Source organism: Mustela nigripes, chromosome 1 (assembly GCF_022355385.1).
Source record: "Mustela nigripes isolate SB6536 chromosome 1, MUSNIG.SB6536, whole genome shotgun sequence".
NCBI classification, from domain to species: domain Eukaryota; kingdom Metazoa; phylum Chordata; class Mammalia; order Carnivora; family Mustelidae; genus Mustela; species Mustela nigripes.
The window spans coordinates 203,856,131-203,878,499 of record NC_081557.1 but is presented as its reverse complement, the minus strand read 5'-3'; the positions used below and the strand labels follow the sequence as shown (position 1 = coordinate 203,878,499).

General features: G+C 47.7%; 1 protein-coding gene across 3 annotated transcripts in view; it reads right to left on the bottom strand.

Moving 5' to 3' along the window:
• FAM193A (family with sequence similarity 193 member A) overlaps window positions 1–22,369 on the bottom strand; it is a 166,291-nt gene that overhangs the window by 6,138 nt on the left and 137,784 nt on the right. For all 3 annotated transcript variants that reach the window (XM_059379674.1, XM_059379694.1, XM_059379683.1), the window contains exons 14-20: window positions 20,863–21,061; window positions 19,634–19,906; window positions 18,072–18,339; window positions 17,791–17,974; window positions 16,659–16,889; window positions 13,379–14,210; window positions 3,606–3,687 (exon numbers count right to left, since the gene is read on the bottom strand). In XM_059379674.1, coding sequence (XP_059235657.1) covers window positions 3,606–3,687; window positions 13,379–14,210; window positions 16,659–16,889; window positions 17,791–17,974; window positions 18,072–18,339; window positions 19,634–19,906; window positions 20,863–21,061 — 2,069 coding nt within the window. The remainder of the gene's footprint in view (window positions 1–3,605; window positions 3,688–13,378; window positions 14,211–16,658; window positions 16,890–17,790; window positions 17,975–18,071; window positions 18,340–19,633; window positions 19,907–20,862; window positions 21,062–22,369) is intronic.

The following is a 22,369-nucleotide window of genomic DNA, read 5'->3' as shown; positions in this document are numbered from 1 at the left end:
GAGCAGCTGCCTTCAGCTCAGGTCATGATCCCAGCGTCCTGGGATCGAGTCCCACATCGGGCTCCTTGCTCTGCAAGGAGCCTGCTTCTCCCTCTGACTCTGCCTGCCACTCTGTCTGCTTGTGCTTGTGCTCACTCTACCTCTCTCTCTGACAAATAAATAAATAAAAATAAAATCTTTAAAAAAAAAAAAAATCTTCCTTCTCTTGTAAAATGAAGTGGGGAGTCTTGTGTTGTCTCCTCCTTTCAATTCTCTGGTAGAATCAGTATAAGGCTGGATCATCTCCATCTCTTTTTTTAAAATATTTTATTTATTTGACAGAGAGAGAGACAACAAAGGAGGGAACCCAAGCAGGGGGAGGGGGAGGGGGAGAGGGAGAAGCAGGCTCCCCACTGAGCAGGGAGCCCAATGTGGGGCTTGATCCCAGGACCCTAGGATCATGACCCAAGCCGAAGGCAGATGCTTAACCGACTGAGCCACCCAGGTGCCCGGGATCATCTCTTTCAAGTTCTGGGAGAATTCTCTGCACAAATGTCAGAATCTATTGGGATTATCTGTAACTACTACTCTGATTTCTTTGATGGTTACTGGATCATTCAGGCTATTTTGTTACTGCGTTGATTTTGTATTTAAGTTTTAAAATTCATTGTGAAATTGTTCCCAGTGTTCTCGTATAGTTGAATCACTACAGCACCTGTAGCTATGTCTTCCCTTTCACTTATATAGTCACAGAATTAAAAAAACTCTTCTCATTATGGAAGATGTCACACACACACAAAAGCAGAGTGTGGTGACATCGGTGCAGCCACGGTCCAACTTGGATAATTATCAACATGCTGGTTCTTTTTCATCTAATTACTGTATTGTGTCTTTTCTCCCTATTTTATCTTGATCAGTCTCTCATCCATTTAGCTTCAAGTCTGAATATTAAATACTTAACTGTTAAATACCTCAACAAAAAAGGACTTTTTTTTTTTAATCTAGCTTATATACTATTGCTGTTCAGTACTGTGGTTTTTTCAGACATGTCAATTAGACATTATTACTCTGTGGTTACAAAGAAAATGTTTTATTTAACAACATTTATCAGGCAGTTTCTCTCTCCTTCCTGCAAATCACACTGTCTTTCTGAGATGAGTATCTTTTTCTCTTGAAGATATATATATATATTTAAACACAGATCTCTTTGGAGCAAGTTCCTGCAATTTTTCTTTACTATGGAAAAGAACAGGTTTGTGGGATACATAGTTACAGACTGAGAGCTTTCTCTCAAAGCTGTAAATCTCACTCCATGGTCTTCTGGTTTCACAACTGCTATGTTGAGGAATGGATTTTCATTTGTTTATCCCACTGGTGTATGTTGTACAGCTTTTGCATTTGTAGATCTGGATTTCTCATTAGCTCCGCACAATCCCCAGGTGCTGTATCTCTTCAAATACAGCTCTCCTGTAGCCTCCACCTTCTCCTCGGGCAGCTCCAGTCAACCGTCTGTCAGACTCAGTCTCTCCTTCATGTGTCTGAGCCTCTTTCCTCTTTTCTTTTTTTTTTTTAAAGATTTTTTATTTATTTAACAGACAGAGATCACAGGTAGGCAGAGAGGCAGGCAGAGAGAGAGGAGGAAGCAGGCTCCCCGCGGAGCAGAGAGCCTGATGTGGGGCTCGATCCCAGGACCCTGGGATCACGACCTGAGCCGAAGGCAGAAGCTTTAACCCACTGAGCCACCCAGGCGCCCCTCTTTCCTCTTTTCTAATGTCCTTATATGTGGGTGCATTCTGGGTACATCTTTCAGATTGTTCTTCCAGTTCACTAATTCCCTCTTTAGCAGTGTCTACTCTGTTTATCACAAATCTATTAACATCTTGATTTTAATCATTACATTTTTCATTTCTAAATGTTTCTTTTCCCCAGGTCTTACATGTTCGATAATCTTTGTTGATAAGGTCATGCATGATTTTTTTCTTTTTTAAAGATTTTATTTATTTATTTGTCAGAGAGAGTGAGCACAGGCAGACAGAGCAGCAGGCAGAGGCAGAGCAGGGAGCCTGATGTGGGACTCGATCCCAGGACGCCGGGATCATGACCTGAGCCGAAGGCAGCTGCTTAACCAACTGAGCCACCCAGGCGTCCCAGGTCATGCATGATTTTAAAGGATATGGTCTATAGGTCTACCTGGGGAAAATATCTCTCCAAAGTTCCGCATTTATCCACAAAATGCTCCCCAGAATCCAGTTTCAGGGCAAATTGTCTTAGTGACTCAAGTGATCTGCCTACAGATTTTTTCAGACTTTGTACATACTTCTGTCACCTGAGAATGACAGTTCCATTTCTTCCTTCTGATTCTTGTCCCTTTTGTTTCTTCTTACACCTTCACAAACAGAAGTTGTAACAATGGGCATCCTTATCTCTTTTCTTTTTTAAAGATTTATTTATTTATTTGACAGACAGAGATCACAAGTAAGACAGAGAGGCAGGCAGAGAGAGAGGAGGAAGCAGGCTCTCCGCTGCGGAGAGCTGGATGCGGGGCTCAATCCCAGAACCCTGGGATCATGACCTGAGCTGAAGGCAGAGCTTTAACCCATTGAGTCACCCAAGTGCCCCTTCTTTTTTAATCTCAAGGGACAGCTGTTAATGTTTCACTGTAACTATGGCATTTATAACTATGGCATTTATTGTATTTTATGGATATCTTTTATTATGTTAAGGATATGCCAATCTAGTCCTAGTTTTTATTAGAATGAACATCCAACTTTAGCAAACACTTTACTCTGCCTGTGGAGATACACACACACACATACACATTATAAAATAAATATAACTTCCAGAATCATCTATAATTCTATAATATTTCACTTATTTTTATCTTTTATTTTTTCTAAATAGGCTCCAAGCTAGGTATGGAGCCCAATGCAGGGTTTGAACTCCTGACCTTGAGATTGAGGCCTGAGAGGAAATCAGTAATCAGATGCTGAATCAACTGAGCTGCCCACACAAACCCACATATTTCAGAAAGGAGTTAATGGCTTTCTGCACTGCAAACTAACTGCTTCTTTGGTGTGTTTATGTGTGTATTATCTGAAACAAACAGGTTAAAGAAGGAACAAGGAACTTTAAAATGAAATTTGCTTGCCATAATTCACAAAGTAGATAAAATACTATTGAACACAGTACTAATGAAATCTGCTTATCAGGAAAACTGAGCGAATCTCTGAAATGTTACCTTTCTCCTTAAAAGTGTGCCATAACAGTGTGTTCCAATGTTAGCACATGTGGATGGCTGGGGCCACTCGTGAGAACACAGCTGTTGGGCTCCTCCCCAGAGTGACTTTGAAGGTCTGGGCAGGGGCCTGTTTGCCCCGGTGATGCTGCTGGTCTGGAGCCACGGTCCTCAACCAGTCTTCACATACAGGGGTGGGGACTAGGTGTGAGGGCAAGTGAGGAGGCCCCTGTGTGTGCTAGCGCTGTGAGGGAATGTGTGTGACAGGCCACTCAGCTAGTTGACAGAAGCTGTGTCCAGGACAGCTGGCAATGCTATGGGAGGGTCAGGAGGGTCATGTCTGGCAGCCGTGAAAGCCTCATTATTTCAGACAGAAAGGCTTAACACTTACCTTTTGAAATATTCCACTTCCCTCTCTGTCTCATCCATATCCACACTGTCTAGGTCGATATCTTTAGGCAGAAAGACATCATCTGTAAAATGAAAGAAAAGAGGCAAGTCAGATTACAAAAGAACAGATCACCTGGCTTGGCTTAATTTTAAAAATTTCACAAACTGAAAATTTTCTAAAAAATGAGACTTTACAAATAGCCAAGGAAGGGCAGATATCTCTCACCTGCTTGTGAACATACAGGTTCAACTTCAAAATTATGGAACTCACAAGTCTGCTGAGCACAACTGTGGCTCCAGGTCCCACCAGAAGAGACCTGACACCTGGATGCCTGAAGGGACTGGCCTTTACTTGACACATTTACCTGACACGTTTCCATGATGGGAGAAACCTTGAGAAGATTCCTAAAAATCCATCATGCTTACAAGGCTCAGAGTCTGTCCTATGTCCCTACTAGAGGGTGGGAAGGAGTGGGGCATGCTAGCGAACAGAACCCCAGAAGTCAGCCTCATGGGGAAACAAACACTATCCCTTGCAAGTGCCCCTTGCAGCAACAGGACATGACTAACATCAACCTCTATAGGAAGATGGCTCCCCCAGGCATTTAGTTTCTACATGTAACATCCCACAGACATCATCAAACACTTTTCAGGCTGTTCCAATAAAAAGCAAGGCTATATTTCACTTTTCAGTTAAATCACCCTCTCCCAAACAGGCCAGATGCAGGGAGATTAAGGATTCAGGATTACTCCAACTCCTAGAATCTCAGCAAGTTTGAGGGCTTCAACTTCTTGCTTCTTCTCTGCCCAACCTGTCTGCTGGGCAGGGTGGGACCTGTGGGACGCTGGGCACTTGCTGGCCCTCGGGCGCCAGAGGCTACACCAGTGCACAGCTAGGCTGCTAGGAAGGCTGGCGGTGCAGACACAACACCTGTCCCCAATATCAATAACACCTGACCCCATCATCAACAACACCTGACCCCATCATCAACACCACCTGGCCCCATCATCAACACCTGGCCCCATCATCAAAGGAACGTACAGAATCTCCACTTCCCTGCAGACTTTAGCATGGGATAATTTTTTGTCATCTTTAGAAAAAAGACATACTTTTTTCCCTTCACTGGGGCACCGCCACAGGAGCATAAGACATGGTACAGCTGTGTAACAGCAGCTGTCATTTTTGCTGACTTAGACCATCAAGGCAGAGGGCCATCCCATCTGCGAGCTCAAAGAAATGTCTGGGAAGAGCTTCCCTACAGGGACTTGTATGACCACAGCCCCTCCCACCACACCTCTGCCAGCACCCAAAGCTCCCTGTGCCCAGCTTTCCTTCCTCCATGGGGATGCCGACACCCTCAAACCTTTACCACTGCCCTAGACTGCTTTCCTGAGTTGCAGGGCCCTAAAGCTAGCTCTACGGGTGCCGTCGGGCATCTGCCCCCTGGTAAGGGCAAAAGTGTGTCCCTCACCATCCGCTGCGAGCCTGCTCCGTTTCTGACGGGGTCCCTCTGGCCCTGTGTTACTCTCATGTCAACACACCTTCTATGGGCCAGGCAAGTTCTCTGTGAACAGTCTAGGACCTCCTATCTCTACCCACTGCTGCCACAACAGTGCTGACCTTCACCAGCCTCCCAGCTGGGCTCCTTGGGCCCAGTTCCCACCCTGCCCAAGCCAGGCAGTGCAGAGTCATCCTACAACACATCGAGTCACAGCTGCCTGCTTCCACAGCCCAACCATTCTTCTTCAGCCATCAAGACTATTCCAACTGGGCCTCTGTCTAGGTGTTCAACGTGCAGACCTTGCCTGGCTGCTGACCAGACTTGCTGAGGCCTGGTTCAAAGAAGCGCTAATGCATGAAGAAGGGTGACATGGGGCAGGGGTGTTTAGAGATACAATGAAAGTGAGGTCTAGGAAAGCAAGTCTCTGATGAACAGTCTTTCATTACTAGTTCTGGAAGAGGAACAACCACAAAAGGAAACAGATCAGGTATATCTGCTGAAAAAGCTGCCGTACAAAGCAATTTTTAATCTTCCTTTCTTCTGGTAAGAATAATCAATACTGAACATCTTGGTATAAGAAAAAAAAAGTGACAGAACCATAACCAGATTCAGTACCAGGAAGACATTTCTCACAACAGCAAAGCTACGTTACTCAGAGTAGAAAGTGTGACCCAAGGATTCATACCCAGCCAGGCTAGGCTTTCTGTATAGGAAACATTTTGCTTTGCAGAGCTCAGAGAATTCTGTACCCCTTGACCCTGACTTGAAGACATGTGCCCAAGGGTGAAGAGGACAGGGAACACTTCACAGGAGGACCAACACAAGCATGGGATGTCATCAGCTGGAGACCCATGAATACCCTGTGTCTGACACAGCAGAAATAATCCAGCTGGGAAATGGGAAGAAGACTGTAAAAGGGGGAAGTAGAAGGATGGAAGCAGCTCATGGACTGTTGTCCAGGAAGAAAGTAGGTGTCAGAGAATCTGCCTTGAAGCCCACTGTGGAAGATAAGCAAGGAAACCAAGGATGCCCAAGGATGGGGCACCAAAGGTACAAGTGTGGAGGAATGCACTCAGGCAAGACTGCCAAGTTTCCCAAACACCAATGATTTTCAAAAATAAAAGCTAAGAAAACACATCATACAGAAAAAGAAACAGCAAATATAAAATATATAAATTATAAAATAATATAAATTATAAATGTCATTGGAGCTGAGAAGACCACACACAGTAGTAATAAATGCAAATGGGCTTATACAGATAAGATTTTCTATTTGTGGCTCACAAAGCAGGATTGAAGATTTGTGCTGTCTGAAATCAGAGAACAAGCTAACACTAAGGGACGAAGCGATGAGAGCAGAGGTGCCCCGCCAGGGGACTGGAGACAAGGAGAGAAGGGTCAGTGATCACCATTTTAGACAAAGTAGAATTCAAGGCAAAAGCACAAAAACACAACAAAAGGACATTTCTTCGTATTAAACCCCACAATTCACTAAGAAGGTATTACAGTTAGGAATGGGCACCAAATACAAATACCACCTTTATAAAGCAAAACTGCAAGAGAGACAAGAAAACTTAGAAACTCATTAAATAATGAATAACAGAAGACAGGTCAAGAGGACAAAAAACCAGGAAGGAAACAGAAGACCTAACCCTAATACATCATGCAGCTATATACATTCAATACATCATGCAGCTATATACATTCAATTATCACCATGGTAACAGAAAAAATGCACATTTATCTCAAGGGTATATAAAGCAGTCAGAAAAGCTGGTCACAAGGAAAATATCAGTAAATTCCATAAAGCAGAAATATTATGAACAATACTCTCTGATCACAATACAGAAAACTTAGAAATTATTAATATAAGACGGGCTCTCCCAGGGGAGCCTGAGTGGCTCATGCTATGATCCCAGGGTTCTGGGATCAAGCCCAGTATTAGGCTCCCTGCTCGGCAGGGAGTCTGCTTCTCCCTCTCCTTCTGCCACCCCCACATCTCCCTCCTTTTCTCTCTCTCAAATAAAAAAATCTTAAAAAAAAAAGAAAGAAAGAAAGAAAGACTCTCCCACCTGGAAACCTAAAAGGCACTATTCAACTACTGGACAAAGGGGGGATAAAAATAAAGAAATTCCTGAACTTCTAAACAAAACAAAACAACAATATGCCAATGGAAACATCATCAGACTGAGGTATATTTAAAGGAATGATCAAAGGAAAATTTGAAATGCTAAATACTAAATACTAAATACAATAAAAATGATGGAATAAAAACAAATGAACTAAATTCCCAAATCAAAAAATTAGAGGGGCGCCTGGGTGGCTCACTCGTTAAGCGGCTGCCTTCAGCTCAGGTCATGATCCCAGGGTCCTGGGATCGAGCCCTGCATCAGGCTCGGCGGGAATCCTGCTTCTCCCTCTCCCACTCCCTCTGTTTGTGTTCCTTCTCTCACTGTGTCTCTCTCTCTGTCAAATAAATAAATAAAATCTTTTTAAAAAATTAGAAAATAAAAAAGTGAAAGCAAGAACAGGAAGAAAATAAAGATAACAGTAGGAATTGATGAGATATTAGAAAGAACAAAAGTAAACCTGGTTAATGAATTAAGAGCCTGTTTTTTTTTTTTTAATATGAATAAAACAGATGAACTGTTTTTTCTTTCTTTTTTTTAAAGTAGGCTCCATGTCCAATGTGGGGCTTGAACTCATGACCCAGAGATCAAGAGTCATATGTCCCACCCACTGATCCAGTCAGGCAGCCCCAAAATAAAAGACAAACTATTAACTAGCTGAAAGAAAGAGAATGGGAACAGAACACAAATATATAAAACACCGAACGGTGATTAAAATAGCCTCACTGGAAGGCAGGCTACAACGGCACTAGGAAGGAGGAGTAGAAAACCTTAGTTTTATCTGGCCTCAGGAATTCAGCTAGCTAACTACCAAATCATTCTGAACACCTGCGAACTCAACCAGAGATCGAAGATAAGAACAGCAGCAACTCTAAGAACAGGAAAGCAATCACTTTCTGGACGGTAGGAGGTACGGAGAAGTGAATCTGGGGCAGTATATGGGAGGACAGATCATGGGGGAGGGAATCTCCATCAAGCCGGCTCCTAGCAGTGAGAGAGCTGCGGAGCACAAAATCAGAACTTTTAGAAGTCTGCTCCATGGAGGGACATCGCTCCAGAGGTTTAAGTGAGGAGTAGAGCCCTTGTGGGGACACTGTGGTTTTAGGACCCACAGGGTCACAGAAAGACCAGGGATACCTGCCTGCGTGTGGCAGAGCTCCCAGGTATCAGAGTGGGAAGGTGGCTGCAAAGATACCTAAGACAAACCTAACCCAAGAGGCAGAAGATCTGTACTCAGAAAACTATAGAACACTCATGAAAGAAACTGAGGGAGACCCAAAGAAATGGGAAAATGTTCCCTGCTCATGGATTGGAAGAACAAATACTGTTAAAATGTCTATGCTACCCACAGCAAGCTACATATTCAATGCATTCCCTATCAAAATACCACTCACTTTTTCACAGAGCTGGAGCAAATAATCCTAAAATTAGTGTGGAACCTGAAAAGACCCCAAATAGCCAAAGCAATGTTCAGAAAGAAAACCAAAGCTGGGGGCCTCATAAATCTGGACTTCAAGCTCTATTACAAAGCTGTGATCATCCAGACAGTATGGTACTGGCATAAAAACAGACATACAGATCAATGAAACAGAACAGAAAGCCCAGAAATAGACCCTCAACTCTATGGTTAACTAATCTTTGACAAAGCAGGAAAGAATAGCTAATGGAAATAAAACAGGCTCTTCAACAAATGGTGTTGGGAAAATTGGACAGCCACATGCAGAAGAATGAAACTGGACCATTTCCTTACATCACACACAAAAACAGACTTAAAATGGATGAAAGAACTAAATGTGAGACAGGAATCCACCAAAATCATAGAGGAGAACACAGGCAGCAACCTCTTCAACCACAGCCACAGCAACTTCTTGCTAGACATGTCTCCAAAGGCAAGGAAAACAAAGGCAAAAATAAACTACTGGAACTTCATCAAGACAAAAAGCTTTTTCACAGCAAAGGAAACAGTGGAAAAAACCAAAAGACAACCAACAGAATGGGAGAAGATATTCGTAAATGACATATCGGATATAAGGCTAGTATCCAAAATCTATAAAGAACTTATCAAACTCAATGCCCAAATTATAATCCAATCAAAAACCGGCAGAATAAATGAACAGATATTTTTCCAAAGCAGACACAAATGGCCAACAGACATGTGAAAAAATGCTCAACATCACTCAGCATCAGGTAGATACAAATCAAAATCACAATGGCATATTACCTCACACCAGTCAGAACGGCTAAAATTAACAAGTCAGGAAACAACAGGTCTTGGTGAGGATGTGGAGAAAGGGGAACCCTTGTGCACTGTTGGTGGGAATGCAAGCTGGTGCAGCCACTCTGGAAAATATGGAGGTTCCTTAATAAGTTTAAAACAGAACAGCCCTATGATCCAGCAATTGCACTACTGGGTATTTACCCCAAAGATACAAATGTAGTAACCCAAAGGGGCGTATGCGCTCCAATGTTTACGGCAGCAAAGTCCACAACAGATGTTCACTGACATCTGAATGTCATGGATAAAGAACGAATGGATAAAGAAGATGTGGTATACATATACAATGGAATATTACACAGCCATCAAAAAAACAACATCTGGCCATTTGCAATGATGTGGAAGGAACTAGAGGGTATTATGCTAAGCAAAGTAAGTCAATCAGACAATGACGATTATCATATGATTTCAAAAATCTGTGGAACTTAAAAAACAAGACAGAGGATAATAGAAGAGAGAATAAAATAAGATGAAACAAGGGAGGGAGACAAACCATAAAAGACTCTCAGTCATAGGAAACAAACTGAGGGTTGCTAGAGAGGAGGGGGGAGGAGGTGGAGGGATGGGTAACTAGGTGATGGATGTTGAGACCATGTGATGTAATGAACACTGGGTATTATATAAGACTGATGAATCACAGGCTTGTACCTCTGAAACCAGTAATACATTATAAGTTAATTAATAGAATTTATATTAAAAATGTTAAAAAAAAAGAGAAAACAGCCATTGAAAAATACGTTTTTAAATACTATATAGTTTCAGACATCTATGTAAATAAGCTGGAAAATCTAACTAAAAGAATAATTTACTATAGAAATATAGTTTATTAAAATTAACCTTATTAGAAACAGAAATACCAAATAGACCAATTTCCATTTCTCTCTTTCTCAGAGACACCAACGAAGGGTTCCGTGTGGCATGCGGGCACTCAAGTTTGTATGGAAGCACAGACACATGAACAGCTGGGACCACAGTGGAGAAGAGTAGGGAGGAGAGGCTTCCCTGAAGTGCACAGGGCCCCGGAGTAACTAGCTCAGTGCAGCAGCGGCACATAGGGAAGCAAGGAGGAAACGACAGAAAGTCAGTAGATGCAAGGTCACAGGGAAACTGAGTGTAGCACAAGGGAGGCACCCTGAACCATGGGGCAAGATGAATTTTTAGTAACTGTTACTGGGTCAGCAGGCTAACCATTTAAGAAGAGATAATCCTGGACCCATGGTTCACACGATAACCAAGAAAACTCTCTCAATGCACTGAGGCTAAATGAGAAAGGCAGAACCCCACAAATGCTGGAAGACACAGGCACACTCCTCTCCTACTTCAGTGTTAGAGTAACACTTTCCGACCACTGTTTACAATCCAGAGGCACTGAAAGATCAATGAAATGACTATATAAAACTGAGAAAGAAAACCTCTGCATGGCTGGAAAGCATCACAGACACGGTCCAAAGAATTATGTATCTGCAGTCTGTGATGCAGGTAAAAGGCCAATTAATATTCCTAATATATGAAACACTCTTAAAAATGCAAGGAAAGAGACCAAAAACCTAACTCAAAAAATAAGAAAAAATATGAACAGAAAACTCACAAGAAAGAGACAACAGTCCTTTAAAATATGACCTTACTGTAATTAGAGAAAAATGCAAATGAAAGCTACATTGTGGAGTGATGTCACCTCCTGTCTTGGCTTAAGTCACCAGCCTGACAAGACTGCCTGTGCCAGGCCCTCGCCTTCTGACTCGGCACTCCGCTTTGCTGGGAGTTCCCCACCAAATAGCTCCCAGGGCAGCCTGGAACCCTAGAACTCCCAGCAGCCCCGGGAACCCAGACGGCCGAGGAAGAGCTCCGTGCTCCCCACGCACCCTGCTTTCCAGAACATGTTCAGTTGGCGGGAGGGGCAGGCAAAGGGCAAAAGCTCTAGCATGCTACCTTTTGTGTAAAAGAAAGAAACTGAGTAGTTAACTACAGAGAGTGGGTGGAAGTGAGGAAGAAAAGGGAAAACCAGGCTGGGGGCGGGGGAAACCAACCCAGAGGAAAGGCCTCAACTCAAGCCAGGGTTGAGGCTGCACTTCAATGTGCTGGAGTCCTGGCCCGCTGCTCCCTGCCCCTGCCCACTGCTCCCCACCCTGGGCTGCTGCTCCCTGACCCAGGCCACTGCTCCCCACCCTGGGGTTGCTGCTTCCCTCCCCAGACCACTGCTCCTGCATGTGCCCTCAGCCTGGAGACGAAAGAACCATGAAGACGTCACTAAGCAAGCCCACTGTTTTTCACAGCAGGGAGGGTGAGCAATTCTGAACCTGCTTTAGTAAAGCACAACCCTGGTGAGAGGAGGCAGGGGGAGAGGTGACAGGGAGTGCTGCTGGAGCCAACCATGTGAACTTGTGGTTTTCACTACAGAAATGACATCAGATGCTAGGCTGCGTGCACCATGCCCCGACTCCTGGCTGTGTCAAAGAGAAGGGCCTGGTAGCAACAACACAGCAGCAACACCAAGTTTCTAAATGCCACTCTCCTCTGGAAAGAACCAGGGCTCCCTGGAAAATGGCAGATTCAGCGCTGGGACAGGGAAAATACAGAGTAAGGCCAGAATACCTCCTAGTGCAGGGAAGTACGCAAGTGCTCCAAGAATAGTGGGGTCTGGGGACCTTCAAGGGGGCACCCACTGACTGCATCTAGGACAGCCAGAGGACCAAAACATGCAGTGTCAGTAAAGGACTATAATCTATAGCACAAAGTAAGTCTCCATGAATCCACCGTGATATAAATAACTAAACAAATGAAAACCATACATGGGGCACTGGAGAAGGAAAGTGCCTCCCAAAGAGCACCAAATAAGAGATGTGCAAGGAATAATGATGTTAGAAACACCACTACGTGGCAAACAACTCTGGAACAACCAACCACTCTGGGCAAGACTTGCCAGCGGATGTTCCCAGCAGCAGGAGACCTACATCCCCCATCAGACACTTCCCCTTCCGTGAGCAGAGGGGGAAGCATGGCCCCACAGCAAGGAGACTCCATGCCCCCCGTGACAGACACCAGCAAGTACCCCCACGGCATTCCCATCCAAAACACACAATCTGAATCTGACCATGAAGAAATGGCACACAAAATCAAACTGAGGGGCACCTGGGTGGCTCAGTGGGTTTAAGCCTCTGCCTTCGGCTCAGGTCATGATCCCAGGGTCCTGGGATCGAGCCCCAAAACCGGCTCTCTGCTCAGCAAGTTGGCCTAATGCTCAGGGACTGATTTATTTAAAAAAAAAAAAAAAAAAAAAAAAAAACAGAAATTATTAAAAAAAAAAAAAAAAAAAAAAAAAAAAACCTGAAATTATTCCAAATAAATTATTCTAAAAAATAGAGACTGACTCTTTAGAAATGTCAAAGTCACGAGAAACTGAAGAACCAATTCATTCAAGGAAATTAAGGAGATCTGACAGATGACCTGGACTGAATCCTGTCTCCAGGAACTGGAGAAACAGCAGGAAGGTTTATAATTAGATCATGCTACAGTATACAGTATACATTAATTTCTTAATTCTGATAACCATATCTGTGGTTTTGTAAGAGACTATCTTTGTTTCAAGGAAATACACAGTGAAGTATTTAAGGGCAAAGGGGCTTCATGTCTGAAATTACTCTCCTTTCGTTCAGAAAAACAATAAAAAAGGGAGAAAGAGGAAGCAGATGTAGTAACAGTGATTGGGGGGATTCTTTCTACGTCTATAATTATTCCAAAAGAGCAACACAGAACAATGGCCACATGTGTCTCCTGGCTGTAGCAAAGCCACAAGAAGCCCAAAGCCATGAGAGGCAAGGCAGACCCGGCGACAGGGGGGCCAGCCACACTCCCCCGGCTCCCTATTTACCGATTGAACTGCTGACTCTGTCTCCTTTCTTCTTCCTGTTTTTCTTGCCCTTGCCCTTGGGCTGCGGAGAGTCCGCAGGCACCAGCTTGCTGTCCTGAGGGTGTTCATTGGGGGAGGCGGGCTCTGGGGGGGCTGGATTCAACCGTTCTTCCTTGACGTGGTTCAGCTGCTTTTTGTTATTGTTGTTACTGTTCACTTTTCTCTCCTCCCTCTTCTGCTCTGCCAGGGAAGTAAGGTCAAGCACTTTCGCCTTCGACTCAGTCTGGGGCCGGGGTCTGGGATGGCCTTCGGGGACTCTGGGAGGCTCGGCCGGCTTCCTTGCTGGCTCGCTGCTGGCCTTGCTGGTCTGCTTGAGCTTCTGCTTGCCGCTCCCTTCTTTGTGCTGATGCACCATGTCAAGGAGAAAAGACAGTGGCTCCTGCTGCTTCGCACTGACCTCCTTTGGGAGGAGGAGCCTGGAGTCCCTGGAGTCCCCGGGGCTGGCAGTGTCCCCGTCAGCCCCCGGCCCCAGCCTGGGCTCCGTGTGGTCTCCATGTCTGGCAGGAGAGTGAGATGAGGTTTCTGGTTCTTCCGTTTGCTCTAGTGAGCCATTGTGCATGTTTTCAGAGTTAGATACAGACTCTGCTGCTGCCTGGAAGTTTCTAGCAAGCATGTCCAACTTGGGACAGTCTTTACTTGGCCTCTCCTTCTTCTTCTTTTTCACAGCCCTCAGCTTCTGAAGCTCCTGAAGCCGCTGAAATTCCTCCTCCTCCTCCTGCCGCCTCTGCTCCTCACGGAGGTGGAGGTGCCCCCGGGCCCGGGCCTCTGCTTCCAAGCGAGCTTTCTCCTCCAGCTGCCATGGGAAAAGAAGAGGCAACTTAAGACAACAGTTGAATTTTCTTACGTTAAGGCATTAAAAACAACAACAACAACAAAAACCTTAAAAACAAATCATATAGTAAGAACATAAACCCTGAAATAGCTTATAATAAGCCAAATAGCTTAAAACATACCTAACCCAAATCATTTTACTCTCAAGAATGATCAGATTTAATCTTTCTACTAAAGTGTACACTTGTTACTTTATAGGTTGTAGCGGGGGTGGGGGGTGCTAGTTAACAAGATGTCCCTTAGAGCTTTTGCCCTAGTGGCACTTCTTTAAAACAAAGTCAGGGGTGCCAGGTGGCTCAGCCAGTTCAGCATTTGACTCTTGATCTTGGCTCAGGTCTCAATCTCACTGTCGTGAGTTCAAGCCCCGCATCAGGCTCTGCACTGGGTGTGGAGCCTACTAGAAAAATAAATTAATAAAATAAAGCAAGGTCAAAGCAGCTGCTACATCAGAATCCCGTTGTTGTGCAGCGGCTGGATGACAGGACTCACCAGCTAACCAGTGGCTGGCGCGCTGCCTCTCCAGGCCAGGCTTGGGCCTTCAAGTACATGTCAATGGGGCGTGTACAGAATGTGTACTAAAAACTGGAATTCCTTTTTTCCAGCCTAGCAGAGCATTGAAACTCCCAACATATGTCCACCAGTGTGACAGAGCAAGTGGCACCCTAACATGTTTCCACGTCACACGGCCAACAGACACTAGCTACTTCCACCCTCTAGCTTGGCATGAAGTTCACTTTCAGTCAAGTGAAAACTGGACAGAGACTATTCCTTTTGCTCAGAAAACAAATGAAGGCTGTGAAGAGTGCATGACTCTGCATCCCTGAGCTCCTCCAGTAAAAGACTTTGGCAAATATATTTTATATTTAAAAGTCCTTCCAAAAAAAAAAAAAGGAACTCAAACAAAAGTCCTCCCAGGTTTTAGTTATTTTTTACAACATTCCAGTATGCAATATTTGACAATTCTTCAAAGACAAACGCTACTTTGAAGAACTTAAATATAAAATTATGTTAAAAATTTAATGGCAGATGTTTTAAAAATTTAACTCAACAGTTCAAGTAAACCTTATTTAAAATCCTTGTTTCATGTGTTCAAAGTGAAGCCTTGGAGGCCACTCCCAGAGTGCCCCCATATCCAGCGTCCAGTGAGCAGAGTGTTTCTCCCAGCACAGGTCGGAGCAAGCCCACCCCAGAACAGGAGCTGTAGGGAACCCACAAGCTGGTATGTGGGGCCTTCCTTTCAACAACCAGCCTGTCACCCAGACACTCCGCTGAGATGGGGTGCAGGGCACCGAGCACACAGGGTGAGGGGGCCCTGACCTAACACCCAAGTGGAGAACAGGTCTCACTGCCCCGCTCTAGTGGGGCGGGGCCAACCCCCATCTCCTCAAAGCCCATGAACTGGACCTTGTTAGAACTGTGAGGTATAAGCAGGGATCCTAGCGGGGGATCCAGTTACAATGGTCTCCACAGCACAAGCAGCTGAAAGTGGAGGCACCATCCCCAGCACTCTCTTGGAGTGTCCTCTTGTTCCATGTCTGCTGGGCCTCGCAGGGGCCTCGCCTCTTCCCCAGTCACCCATCCTGCCAGCAGAGGCCCTGTCACCCTTGCAGGTTCTCCTCTATGCACAGCTCGGATCTGCCTGCTGCGGCCTGGCTTCTTAGGAAGCTGAAACCAGGACGGCCGCAGTACCATGCAGTCCCGGGCCACTGAGGCATCCCAAAGAGCAGAAGCTATTGGTCCCCTCGCTTGGAGCCGGAACAGGAAGTGAAGAGCACCGTGTCTCACTTGCTAGTGGACCGCCTCTGCATGCCATGTCCGCCGCTGGGCCAACTTGTCTAGTCTTGGTAGATGCCTGCTTCCGTGCAATCCACACCCTGTGGGGAGGTGCCCAGGGCTGTCCGCAAGAGCTGTCCATCTTACTCTTTGACCCTTGACACCAACGCCGTGTGCCTGCCCTCTTCTGGGATGGCTTTGCCTGACTCTCCTCTGCCAGTGGGGACAAGGAGTGGGGGTGGGGAGCACCCAGACTATGTCCTAAGAATGCTGCTGTGGCAAAGGGCCTATCCAAGCCTCATGTCAAAGTAACTTCTTTGCCCACAGTCTCCAAAAGCCCACAGTGGCCCCCTTCTATTCCCTCAATGCCAGGGGCCCCATCCTCAACCTCCCTGGGAGAGAGGCCAAGGATCTGCTGTGGCCACCCACATGGGGCACAGGGACCCAAAGGCTTGTTTGAGATCCATCAATAAACCCATGACACAAAAGGGGAAGCCGTGTCCTGAAAACACATCCTGGGGCTTCTGCCCAGCTACGGCTCAGGCCGCAGAGATAGATATGGTCAGGGGCCCTTGTGGCAGCAGCGTGGCCCTGTGGCCCCGAGGCCCGCCACAGCCTGCGCCGGCACGCGGTTTACCTTCCTCTGCTTGTGTCTGGCTCTCTTAGCGGCTCGAGTGCTGCTCACGGGCTTGGTCTCTGAGCTGTTGATGAACTGCAGTAGGTCCTCCACCCTTCGATGGTCAACCACACTCTCTCTGTCCGAGAGCTGGTCTGCTTTTTTAGGCTGCTCTTCCTTCCTCTTGGTCAGCCGCAAACGAAGCTTCTCCCTCATCTCTGCGTAGTTTCTACTTGTCGGTGCAGCCGGAGGCTAAGGCAGTTAAAGGAGAGCGTGTCTGAATGAAGCTTCAAGTTTTAATGAGGCTGAATATTGCAAATTTCAGAACATTATTTTTAAAAATGAAAGTTTTTCTTATTACGCCGGTAATACACATTCACGGTAAAAAATAAGGAAGGTAAACGAGTGGCAGCAGCAAGGAAAACCTGTCCCAGAGTGACCAGAAGGTTAATTCTGGCACCGACCCCTCAACCTTTACACGTTCATGAAAATTATGGTAAAGCATGTACACAAGTAGACATTTTTAAACCAGAAAAGAAAAAAAAAATCACACATACCAATTAATCTACCTCTTACATAATACAGAGTGATTATCTTTTTGTGTCAATAAACGTGTTTGTAGAATCTTTCCGTCCCTTTGTGGGTGTCCTGTTCAGTGCCAAAAGGGAAAATGAAAACTGCCCTCAACCCCGCTGCCAATACTTCTTCTGGACACTGAACACGTGTGTGCACATGTTTAGCAAATGCAGACAGAACAAAGGTAGAGAAAGAGCAATGACCAGCCCCGGCTTTTCCTCCCAACACTCCCTTGGCCCGCCTGCCCCCCCCGCTGCCCGGGGCACCATGGCTGCCATGACTTGGAGGGACAGGCCATTAGGAGTCCCCCAGCACACCCTGCACAGCGAGCGTCCCACTGCATGGCCTGCCACGATCCACACCTAATGACTCCCCGGTTGGCTGGTCAGGAGGTCCCCTGCTCCCAAAGAAATGAACACATGCAGTCACGAAACCCTTACAGGGAGATCTTGGGGCGAACATCTGTTACTGTTTCTGGAGGACAAGGGCACCCAAGCAGGAGGCGCCGGCTTCAGAGCTCAGTGCCGACGGGGCCTGCTGGTGCCCGGCGCCCACCCGCGGTCCCCGGGGCACTTACCCCGCCATGCCCGAAGAACTCACAGTAGCAGCAGTCACAGTACTTGCCCTCCTTCTGGTTGGTGGAGGTGGAGGTGCTGGAGCTGTGCTCGGAGCAGCTGTCCTCGTCTGCACTCTCATCCCCGTCGTCCTGCTGCGGGTCATACACGCCATTCTCGCAGCGGTGGCCCTCGCAGTCAGGGTCACTGCAAAGCCATACACAGGCCAGTTACTGGCTGCGCCCCCCTCCCCCACCCACACCAGCGCCCTGTGTGGGAGAGTGGTAGGCAGGCACCAGCTCACCTGCACACGCTGGGAGGGGCGCTGAGGGGGCCATCAGTCGTGGGGGGTGGGGGGGCTCCTGGGGCCGGACAGAAGCTCTTGCGTGGCTCCACGAAGCCTGGGGACGTGGCGGCACTGCTGGGGAAGGTGGGGGCTGCAAGTCCGGCCAGGTGCGGCGAGGAGGCTGGGCCAAGCGTGGGAAGTGGTGCCAGGCCCGTGGGGCTGTTCCTCGGGGCAGCTGGCACCGCGTGTCGGGGGTCCTCCTTGCTGACGCCGTGGAACACCTCACCTGCAGGCGGGGACGCGGAAGGGCACTGAGGATGGCAGACTGGAGTCCGTCTGTCTTCACTACAGCATCCTTGACTGCTTGGTGTGAAGATGCTCAGAGCTGCATGAACTCTGAGGAACGGTGCCAGGAACCCCGCCTGTGCCCCTCACCTGCACCCACCACTGCCATACACCCCATGGTGTGTATCCCACCCACACACGCTGCGGGGGCTACACTCACCCTCTATACCTCAGCGCGAGCCCTGGGCACAAAGCTGCCTGGTGTGACCAGAGCCCGGGCCTGTGCCATCCACGTGACATTCCCAACCCAAGTGCAACCCCATTCCTCTCCCGTCTTCCCTGCAAGGCCATTAGTAGCTCTTCTCCAACCTGGCCTCTTCTAAGCATTTCTCCTGCAGCAACACAGACATTTTCTCCACCGAGGACAGCTGCCCCCCAGTCTGGGCTCATGCTGTTACGTCTAAGTTGACCAAAATATCTTAGGGGCACAACTTCTGCCAAAGCTGCATTGGCTCCTTCCCCCGTGACCACACATGAGGCCGTCGTGTCGTTTCACGATGGAGCGGCCACATCCACGATGCTGCTCACACACAGGGAGGACACAGTGTTCCCCACACAGACAGCCACTGTTCTTAATGACCACTGGGGATGATCACCTGGGCTGAGAGTCACCCTGCTGGCTGCATTTCTCTGTCTGTCCTATCAGGGAGCAGCTTCCCTATCCCCCTCCTTTCTGAACACATGGGGGATTCCTGACCATGTGTGCTACTGTCCATCCCATTACTCTTTCCAATGCTCCAGCTGTCCTGACTGTGGCTAGCAAGCGCCCTTAGAGCCAGTTTCTGTGGGCCCTCGACCTCTGCTTCCAGAACCCTGCTCCCTATGCTCATGCCAGCACAGGCAGCCACGTCTTCCACACACCACAGACACAGTGGCAGCAGGGGCTGCACCCCAGGCCGGCCAGCAGCCCTACTGGCTCCCTCTCCACCAGGCTTCTGTTTTCAGGAGACTAAGAATTCCTCCATGTGACCCGATAGCAGTGACCTCTTCCTCTCACAACGCAGCAGGTACCGAGAAGAAAGGCAAGCCAGCGTGGCAAATCCCCAGAGGAAGTGTGTGGGGCAGTGAAACTCAGGTCCAACTCCCAGAGGATGTGTTTTCTGCATGCGAGCATTCTCTGGCATTGGTTACACCAGGCCTCTGGCCACACCAGGGACACGGCAATCACTGAGATGCTGAGGAAGCAGTGGACACACTGAGCTGCCCTGAGGGTCCTGTGAGCTGGTGGGCCTTACCTATGGAAGGAGGCCTTTTGGACGACACTTTGAACTGGCTGTTGCTGGACTGCACTGTGGTGGCTGTGCAGGACACGGAGGACGTGGCTGACGATGTGGCCATCACAACTTTGTTCACTTCCATGAAAGCATCTTGGAAATTGTACAAGCATTTCTTTTTCGCAGTATTTTTTTTCTCTTTGCTCTCAGAAACCGCAGGCGTTTCACCACTAGATGGGGGTGGAAGGGCTTCGGGTCTTGTTTCTGAGAGTGTTGGTCCTAGTATGTCACTCCCTTCAGAGAAGAATGAGACAAGTAAAGCCTCTAGAAATACTTCGCTAAAACCTAAGGGACATCTGTTGACTGAACTAACACTGGGGCTGTTACCGAAGCTGGGACTTCACTGAGAGGATGCTAGTCAATCAGTTTCTCTCCAGGGGAAAAAAAAAAGTCACTGAGCACCTACTATGTACCAATCCCATGCTAGGTGCCTTCCCAAAGTTATTTTACTTATTTTCTTAAAGCTACTTGGTACTATTAGTCCCATCCTAAAGATACAAGAACCTGAGGCTCAGAGAGGCTAAACAACTTGCACAAGGTCACACAGCTAAAAACCCCTTCCATGCAGAGATGTCTAGTGTAGTTAGCTTTTCTGAGCACATGCAGGGTCTGGGTGTGGGGCCACCATGGGCTCTAAACCTTGTGAAGACACAGATAAGTGTGCAACCAGCCCCTCTTCAGGCACACCTTTCCCTGCGCCTGAAATGACAGCTGTACCCGGGCAGCCGAGGGCTGTGAGGAAGGAGCTTGTTAGAGAGGACAGACCCCTTGTAAAGTCAGTACAGCACCAGGAAAGGAACCTACGTCACAGCACTGAGGTGGGTGGTGGCACGACTGCAAGGCCCCTGCTAGCACCACGGGCCCAACACCAAGGCCTGGAGACAAGAGGCTCAGCCGTGCTGGGGCACGGAGAGATCTGTTGTGCACAGGGCCCCAGAAAGCCCGCTGTACTGGAAGCAGCCACAGGGTGCCAGCACTTGCTCTACCCCGTCCAGGCAGTGGGACTTGGCCGGCGGCAGACGTGGATGTTTGGGTCAGGGGGATGAGGTAGAGGGGCCTTCCAGGAGCAGCTGAGGTGGGGGACCCAACTAGCCTGAGGCATCTACTGAGGGACCGCAGTACACAGACACAGCAATCCGCCCAGCTCAGCTCATTTTAAACCTTTAAGAAAGTTTTAACAAGTTCCTTACCAGAAATTGTATCTGGCAAGAAAGTGCCAGGATTCCAGTTCTTATCATTCATCACTTCTGATCCCCAAAGACTTATAAACTTAGAACTGTTCCACTCTGGAGTGTTCCCAAAACAGCTCGGATAAATATGGTCTTGAAGAGACGCATTGAATACCTGATGCTTGTTTGCGGGATTCGGAACAGGGGCCGGCGGTAAACCCTACCAAAAAAAAGGCTCTGATCACATATCAAAATTCACGTTCTGCTTATGTATGTAGTTAAACTACAGACAGATCCCACGATGGATACCCCTGGGAGGTCGTGCTCACTGTGGGCGGTATCTCGCAGAGCGCGGACCTGCCCAGCGGGCACACCGCATGCCATTGCTCACATGTGAACCAAGAGTACATCTTCCCAGCCACTGATGCTTCAGGGAACCTACCAGACTCGAGATGACTCAGCAGCTTACAGCATCCCTCCCTTGGCACAGGCTGCATGCAAGTTGCTCCCAGGGCTGAGTCTCAGCGGACATTGTAAGGATCACTGCTCAAAAGCCAACTTTGGAATCACTGACAGAGAGTGGTAAAGCTCTTCAACTGTGTCTCACACCTGGGCCACGTGCCGTGCAGTCTAAGAACTATGGATTTTACGGGGCCCTGCTGGGGCAGACTGCTGTCTGAAGGCACCGAGGAAGGGTGGCTGGGACCACACACTCACCAAGTGGCTGCTGGCTGCTCCCTGCACACCCTGGCATCCTTGGGCCCTTCCTCCTCTCAGCTCACACCCCCCAGCCTTTACTACCTGAGCTGAAAACCCCCACGGCTCACCCCCAACCTCCTCCCAGTCTTTTCCCTCACAGCAGCCAGAGTGCGCTTTGGTGAAGGTAAGAGTGAGTCACTGCCTTAGGGTGCACCAAAGTCTTCCTACTGCTCTTAAAATGGAACTTAAAGTCTCTCACGTGGCCTGGCCTATCCCTGTCCTTCCTATTCCCCCAAGCTCCTGGACACACAGGCCTTCCCTTGGTCCTCAAACCCAAGTTCCTTCTTGACCCTGAACTTTCCTTGTGCTGAATCTAGTTTAAGGTTAAATCTAAGGTTAACATCTTAACCTCAGCCCACAACCTTGCTGACTCATATTCATCCTTCAGGCCTCACCTAAATGTCCCTAAATATCATCACTGCCTCCTGTCCTCGCCATCCAGCACCTAAGACCAAGGTGGGTTTTCCCGTACAACACACCTAGACTCTACAGTTTTCCCCTCTCAGCACTTACCACAGTTAGAATTCATGACATACTGGTTGCCTGCTGGTTTAGTGCCTGCCTTCTCTCAAGCAACTCTCTGGCTCTGTGGCCCCCAGCACCTTGCTGACACAGGCACGAGGCTCCCCCTAGCCCAGCATCCACTGCTACAGGCCCCATCCCAAGAAGCTACAGGTCTGGCACCGGGAACAACGCCTGGGAATCTCATCCTTGGGGACAAAGAACTGGGCACTAAATGCTGCGAAGTCGAGTGGGAGGGTTTCAGGAG